Source organism: Hemitrygon akajei, chromosome 6 (assembly GCF_048418815.1).
Source record: "Hemitrygon akajei chromosome 6, sHemAka1.3, whole genome shotgun sequence".
Taxonomy (NCBI): Eukaryota; Metazoa; Chordata; class Chondrichthyes; order Myliobatiformes; family Dasyatidae; genus Hemitrygon; species Hemitrygon akajei.
The window spans coordinates 152,266,681-152,275,324 of NC_133129.1; the positions used below are offsets into that span (position 1 = coordinate 152,266,681).

Genomic DNA, 8,644 nt, shown 5'->3' on the forward strand with positions numbered 1-8,644 from the left:
TGAAGTTCCTATTGATTCTTCTGCCACTCACCTACACTAAAAGCATATTTTACATTAATTAATTAGTTTACTATCAACTATTTAGGATGTGTGAGGAAACCCATGTGGTTACAAGAAGGATGTGCAAACTCTACAGAGACAGCATTCAAGATCACAACTGAACCTCTGTCCCTGAAACCATGAGGCAAAGCTAACTGCTGAACTATACTATCTATTTTATTTGTTTTGTTCCTGTTTAACACTTACATATCATATATTTTATACATTTTTTTCTCAATTTACTGCTCCTATCAAACATAAACATTACATTCCACCAAATCAAAACATTGTATAATGCAACATGAAAACATTATTCCACCACACAGGTCACTGCAAATCGGATCACTGTTAATCCTAAAAAGGAGGCAAGGAGGTTGCTAAAAAGGGCTCATGATGTAGTCGGATTTAAAGTAATATCAATGGTTCCACAAGGAAACCCCAAGAGGCTAGTCACAATATTGTTGAATTTTGTTTTTCACTATTTACAAAAGTAACTGGCAGAAATTATTTTACAATCAGGAAAACATGATAGGTTGAAGACCTTTGTGATTACTTGTACGTATTGCACCAGCCTATCCCCCTTTCTACAGTTTAGTCAACTCAACAGCCAGCATCACTGACATCCAAAGTACACCAGTTAAAACCAGGCTTATTTGTTTCCAATGCAAAAACAAATGCAGATCTATTTCAATTGGACGACAGCCAGAGTCTAGACTCAAGCAAAAATAAGAAGAGAATGAGAATTTCTCAAAGCGTGGTTCGCTTTAGAAGGATCCATCAACAAACACATCAACATAGATCTGGTATATGAACCCTTACAGAGAAAAGAGAAAACAACATCAACAATTAACAAATCACCAGTAATCTCAGGATCTGAACAGCGAAGCAAACACTTCCAATGGACCTCCCTCAAAGCTAACCAATTAGAATCTTCTACTGCTAAACTGTTCAGTGTTTTGAACCAGACAACCAGATCACGACATCTAATCAATATTCATTCAGACCCTGGAGGAGCATACAAGCCAGCATTCTGAGGAGACAACATCAACTGCACACTGATGATGTCTTCTCAATTGGACCCAAAATGTCTGCAAACATTTTGCCAAGCTCAGCAATCAACCAAACATCCAAATGCAGATCTAGGTTAAGAAGGAAGCTATGGCAGTGGAGAAACACCAAACAAGCTCAGTCTGCTGGGCTGAGTGGTTCCCTGAACTAGTGTTCAAGCTTTAAGATCAGCATGGTTTTAAAACAGAACAGAACTGCATCAATTCGACAACAACAAAAAAAAAAGCAAAGGAAACCACTGGAGGCAAGCCACAGATGTAATCTGGTGCCCAATACCACACAATTATCTAAACCCACATTTTTGAAAAGAGTAGCATCAAAGAGTATATTTCTGTTTAATCTGTCCCAACGTTATCCATTCCATTGATTCAAGCCATTTTTCCTGAACCTGAAAATCTTAGAATACTTAATGCAGAGAGATGTGCCTCAAATGAAAGAAAGATTCATTAATCACTAAAGTACTGTTTTATATTTCCTCAAACAAAGAAAACTGTTAAGATTCCGGAATTCACTTTTGGATCCCTGACTTACAGAAAGGTTACTATTTCTATTGCAACCCTACCCAGTAACTGATTGAAAGTATGCATTACCAATTGAAGCAAATGCGTTCCAACCACAAAACAAAATTGTCCTTGGACAGTCATACACTTGTTCAAGTTGAACTCAGCATATATCGTGTCAATTATGACTAAAATACATAATGAAGTTTGATTCTGCATAATTAGCCAATCTCAACTATACCAACCAAGAATGCTTCTTCAAATGCTGAGCCCAATTGCAAGCAAAAAAATTGCTCAATGCTCATTTCCTTTCCAGCAATCCATGCTGGAGGTCCATAAAAATAATTAGGCAGTAGCTGCTGATATCCACCTTCAGAATTCACATGAATCAATAACAGGGAAAAGAAACTCTGAAAGACGAGCATGGGGGAATAGATTAGAAAAAAGCAAAACTTCCACTGATAATACAAGATTAGGAACACCCAAAAATAATTCAGAGTATGGTCATGCAGAGTACATTAGCTGTTCTTCATGGATCTAAAAGTATTCATAGATTTAAAACACTGAATGCATTATTCTCCACCAGGCATTTAAACAAAATGAAGGACTAATAGTTAAGATTAGACTTAAACCACAGAAAACACAAGTTTACAGATAATATAAATAATTACCTGGTTTTCTGCATTAATTAGTCATAAAATGTGGCCTGAGCTTCATCTAAGTCACAATAATAGACAAACACAATCTGCCTAAACTTATAACGAACAAACAACTATACTTCTTCTTGACATTAGAGTACACCATTTAAACAATCAAAGTCCAGGCTGGAAAAATATGTGAAGTGAACTCTTATAATAAAATAACTGGTAGAACCTTATTTGGCAGCAATAACCTCCACCAAACATATCCTGTGGCTGCTGATCAGACTTACTCAATGGCGAAGAGGAACTTTAGACTATTCCTCCATATAAACCTGTTTCAGTTGATCAATATTCCTGGGATACCTTGCATGAACAGCCCTATACAGATTATGCCTTGGATTAAGGTCTGGATTCTGACTTAGCCATTCCAAAACACAAATTTTCTTCTTTTTAAACCATTCTGTTGCTGATCTACTCTTCTGTTCTAGATTATTATCTTGTTGCACCATCCGCTTTCTATTAGGCTTCAGGTGAAGAATTGCTACCCTGACATTCTCTGGTAAAATGTCAGCCCCAAAACATGATACTCCTTCCACCATGCTTCACAGTTAGGATGAGGTTTTGGTGTTGGTTTGCAGTGCCCTTTTTCCTCCAAACATAGTGGTGTGAATTTTTGCCAAGAAGTTCAACTTTTGGTGTGAATGTCCACAGAACATTATCCCAAAAGCATTGTGGAACATCCAGGTGGTCTTTTGCAAACTTGAGACTTGCAGCAATGTTTTTGTTTTGGAGAGCAGTGGTTTCCTCTGTGGTGTCCTTCCAAGAACACCATTCTTGTTATAGTGGACACATGAACAGAGATTTTAGTAGGTTCTAGAGATTTCTGTAGGTCTACTGCCTTTAGAAATGCTTTTGTAGCCTTTTCCAGCTTCATGCATCTCTGCAATTCTTCTTCCAAGGCCCTCTGAGAGTTGTTTTGATTGAGGCACGGTGTACATAAACAGATCTTTCTTGATAAGAGCAAGTTCTCTCAGTGACCTGGCTTTGTGTTATATATCAGAATACCTCAATTCTCACCTCATTGATTGGAACACCTAACTCCAAATTGCTTTTGTGAAAGGCATTACCCCAGAGATTCACATATTTGAACCTAGACTGTGATTGTTTAAATGTTGTACTCAGTATTGACGAGAAGTATAATAGTGTACAGTTAGTTTAGGCAGATAGTGCGTGTGTATTATTGTGACTTGGATGAAGATCAGAGCACATTTTGAGTAATTAATTCAGAAATGCAGGTAATTGCAAAGGGTTCACAAACTTTTTCTTACAATTGTATATAAATGACCTGGATGAAATTGCAAATGATACAAAGATTGATGGTGTATGGCATGCTTGCCTTTATAAGTTGAGGTATTAAGTTCAAGAGTCAGGAAGTTATGTTGCAGCTTTATAAAAACCTAGTCAGGTTGCATCTGGAATATTGTAAACAGTTCTGGTTGCCCTATTATAGGAAGGATGTCAAGGCTTTGGAGAAGATGCAGAAAAGGTTTGGCAGGATGCTGCCTGGATTAGAGGGCATGTGTTATAGCGAGAGGTTGGACAAACTTGAGTTGTTTTCTCTGGAGCAGCAGGGGCTAAGGGGAGAACTTGTAGAGGTCAATAAGATTTTGAGAGACCTAAATAGAGTAGACAGAAATATTTTTTTTTCCATGATGTGAAATGTCTTATACCAGAGGACATTTAAGGTGAGGGAGTAGTTCCAAAGGAGATATGAGGGGCAAGTTTCCCTCCCCCCAAATACACACAGAGTGGTGGGTGCCTGGAATGCAATGTCTGGGGTGGTCAGAGAGGCAGAAACATTGGAACACATAAATGTGAGGAAAATGGAAGAATATGGACATCGGGTAGGCAGAAGAGATTAGTCTAGTCATTTGATTAGTAATTTTATTAGTTTGGCACAAGGGCTTGTTCCTGTCCTGCATTGTTTTATGTTCTAAAATCGTAGATCTTTGAGAAAAATTTAAAGTACACAGTATCCAGGACATCCTTAAGAAGCAGTGTCTCAGAAAGACAGCGTCCATTATTAAAGACCTCTAGCACCCAGGGCATGCACTTTTCTCACTGTTACCATCAGGTAGGAGATACAGAAGCCTGAAGGCACACACTCAGCAATTCAGGAACAGCTTCTTCCCCTCTGCCATCTGATTCCTAAATGGACTTTTAAGCTTTGGACACTACCTCACTTTTTTAATATACAGTATTTCCATTTCTGCACATGTTTTTAAATAATCTATTCATTATATGTAATTGATTTACTTGTTTATTTTTATTTATTATGTTTTATTTTTTTTTCCTCTCTCTGCTAGATTCTGTATTGCATTGAACTGCTGCTGCTAAGTTAACAAATTTCATGTCACATGCCAGTGATAATAAACCTGATTCTGATGTTCCTGGTCTTCATAATACAGAGGAAGAACATAAGCAAGTTACAAGCAAGTTTTATAAAACACCTTTGCAAAATGTCAGCTTGGCCATAACTAGAGTACCGTTCCAGATTGGGGCCACACTTCTGAAAAGGTGCTAAGGCCAAAGAGAGCATGAAGAAGAGAGAAAAAAAAAATCAAAGTATCCCTGGGACAAGGAACTTCAGTTTGCATAGAGAGAAAAAAGATACAATTGTTCCTGAAAGAAGAGTTACAGATTGATCTAAATTAATAAAAAGACAACAAAAAATATATAGAAGAAACTGATCCCACTTGTGGATGCGTCAAGAACTAGAGGACAGGATGAAGAAAACAGGCAAAAGAATCTAAAAGGATTAGTATTTTCTAAGATATAAATAACAAGATCTGGAATACACTACCAGCCAGAAAGCTGGTGGAAACAGATTCAGTAACATTCAAAGAAAACAAAATAAATAAAACTACTCAAGGTGTAAACTTTTGCAAATTATGAAGAAAGGACAGAAGTGGGATAAACTGGACTGCTATTACACAAAGCCAGCTCAGAATCGAAGACAGAAGCTTTCATTACATACTATCCAGTCTTCGATTCCACAACAATCCAATTAACACAACTTATCTGTAGCAGTTTTGGCATTTGTTTTTCCTTCCAATTGTGCTATCCCACCAAAAGGGCTCACCACTAATAGCCTCCATAACTTTCTTAACCATATGTTAATGTGACAGCTCATTCAACAAACTTTCTTAGCTTGCCTGCGTACCATCAATAATTTTACCAAACACAATTTCAATGTCACCAGTCACTTTGTCCGTCTGTAGACATGCTACCTCTTATGTAAAAGAACGAATCACAGAGCAAAAATAAAGATAATTTGCCTCACTGTGCCCACTTTTTGGAGTAAAATGTCTACAAAGCACCATAATGAAGGTTATGCCCTGAAACATAAACTGTTTCCCTTTCCACAGATACAGCCCAGACCTGCTAAGTATTTCCAGCATCTGCATTATTTTGAATATCACACTCAACTACAATTTTTAAAAGTGACACAGGTAAAATGTCCAAAAGGTAGTTAAATCATCTTTCATACAAAAATAATTTAACCAAAATTATGAAAAGTCACAAATTTCATTTGTCTATCCTGATTAGTATATCCCCACTTTAGTGATCTTATAGACTGAATTTGAAAAATATACATATCATTGATGGGAAAAAGAATATACAACATCATTGATTTTAAGAAAATAATGCAAGAACAGGACAATGGAAAGTGGTGTAATAAGATTAATAGTCAAAAATTTTATAAAGCAAGGAAGAATCAAAAGCTTTTCTTGATTAACAGGTTTACTCAATGCTAAATACTGAATTCTCAATCTTAAAGATTTTCTGAAGCTAACTGCAGAAAAATGAATTCAAAACAATAAGCTCAAAGATGTACTAAAAATTATATCTACTGTATTTGTTGCCATGGAGATTGAGCTCAAGTAGCAACCACATACAGTCAATGAACTGTAGCTTTCATTGACCAGGCTGCACCAAAGCCCTCCAGTTCTTCTGCAAGTAGTCAGTGACAATCTAATGGGAACTGAGGCAAGGGCTTTCCTATTGGGTGTTGTGGTGACGATGATCAAGGTATGACAGGAAGAATACCAGTCACTCAACCACAATTGACAGCAAAACACCAGAGCGAACAAATCACAATTGCTCAATTAGTTTTATTTGCTACTCCTTTTCTCTGCACAGATTTTGACTGTCAACACAATGAGTGAACAAATCGCACAGGTGTTTAACTCGTTTCATTGGCAGCACGCACAGTGGTTGCTACCGTTTTCACTCTGAATATGGATGTTAAAAAAAGTATTTTCAAAAATGATTCCTAAAGCAGCACGGAAAGAAATAATATATTTTGTAGAGTGGAGTATAGAAATCAGTGCATCAGCTATTTTCCAAAAATTCAAAAGACATTAGATGTACAATTTAAATTATAATTAACTTTCTTGGTAATTTATAGTTGTTGTATCAGATGTGTACTCCATTAACCTCCTAACCAATATTTCAGTTGTTAGTGAACAAACACTACAAAGAGCTCAAACAGAAGATTGCATAGTAAAGTAAGATAAAGTCAAGCCTTGTTTTGGGACTATTCAATACTATCTGGATAAAAATAAATACACATGCCCTAAACTGTCCCTTTTAAATACAGCCAAATGCATTAAGGTTAATTTGAAGAAGTTTATTCCCACCTCCCAGTGAATATCATTTAATTTAAAAACTGTACAGTTAAACTTCAAATTACTTTCAAGCAATCTCCAAAATGATGGAATATTTTAAATTGATGAAAGGAATAGTTTAATCTGTACACTTTCAATCCAAGAAAGATAGTAAAAAGAAAACACAACAATTTGGGCTGCATAACCTGACTTCTGCTTTCAAATGCTGGAATCAGCAGAATTTTTTTTACTAAGTCTAGTCATTCAAGCTAAAAATGTAGATGGCCCACATCCACTCAGAAAATGCTCCACAATTTAAGCTTTCTTAAAAATAAAAGTACAAAGCATCATAAGGTAATGGGAAAAGTTTGGGGGTTACAGTATTTATCAGTTTCTTGTTCTGTTCACACCAGAATGCTGTGGCAGTGGTAAATTTCACCAGCTAACTGCGTAATCAAAAAAAAATCAATGAAATACTAGAGTCTCTGGTTTATGCAGAGGGAAATGTGTTATCTTATGATGCTAATACAAGACCATATTTCAGTAGTATTCGTTGAAGAGAATATATTCAGGCTGGTGTTTTTTGGGAACTATACCGTTTCTTACCTTATAATTTATTGTACAGATAAATAAATTGTACCAACAATTTTACTGATTACTCACGTTAAACTGTTGAGAAAAGTGTAACTCAAGACTCTGACGTAGTTACAAAACACAAATATGCTTTTGTTTTTCCAAAGCTACTCTACGCGTCAATAATTAGTCATTGAGAACTGGATAGCAGATGTTTCTTTCGTTGTTGTGAATGATTCAATTAACAACAACGTAATAAAAACAAACATCACATCTAGTATATAGAGAAAGCCTGAATAAAGTTTATATTAAGCATTTGTATAATAACAACGAAGTTCAGTACAGTATACACCCTCTGCCCACTGAATCAACTCAGCTGCTCTGGAACCACTCACGGCCTAAAGGATTCTCGCCGACAGAAAAGAGATGGACACACATGGTTAAAGTCCTCCTTTTCAATTTTATTCTTTGCTCACCCGTCTTTTCGGAGTCGTAACCGACCACCACGAAGTAATCAGCCAATCTCGTCATTCCTCGTGGATATCAGAGCTCCAAACAGAGAAGCTTAACATTTCTCTCCATTGCAAGCCTCAGCCATGTTTAATCCCAGCCAGCGCAGTACGCGTGCGCCAACGGGCTCGCTGGGCGGCGTCCAGGTCTGCCCGCAGCTCGGCTCGCTGTACCCGGAGAGCGACCGTGGGATTCCGCAAGGCATGTAAACACGCTCTGCTACACACGTCATCCATGCTTCTACAAGCTCATGGTTTATCCGGCGGTTTTTGCTGTAGTTTTCCGTCTGACGTTTTCCAATCTGGGCACTGCTGTGTGTAATGTTCACAATTACTCATCAACGTTCCCGTTGCGACTCAAAATAAATTGGATATTGCAGTTTACGCTGATCGAAACAGGACAATTGCCATGGAGATTTTCGGCAAGATAGAACGTTGTAAATCCAAGGAGTGAGGACCTAGATCTTAAACTGACTTCAAGCCAATCGAGCATTCGTTCTGCCTTAAAAGGAACAGGTGAACTGATATGGAATATCGATTCCAACGATGAACATTAGTCGCGTTTCAAGCTGGCGGTGAATTCACTCGATTACCCTGCAATATTGCAACGGGACTCCAACATGGGGCAATAGAGAAACTCCTAC

General features: G+C 37.3%; 1 protein-coding gene across 3 annotated transcripts in view; it reads right to left on the reverse strand.

Annotated features, from left to right (window-relative positions):
- sbf2 (SET binding factor 2) overlaps positions 1-8,136 on the reverse strand; it is a 521,046-nt gene extending 512,910 nt beyond the window's left edge. For all 3 annotated transcript variants that reach the window (XM_073049581.1, XM_073049580.1, XM_073049579.1), the window contains exon 1: positions 7,968-8,136. In XM_073049581.1, the coding sequence (XP_072905682.1) occupies positions 7,968-8,022 (55 nt within the window). In that variant the 5' untranslated portion in view covers positions 8,023-8,136. The remainder of the gene's footprint in view (positions 1-7,967) is intronic.
- Positions 8,137-8,644: the final 508 nt, after the last annotated feature.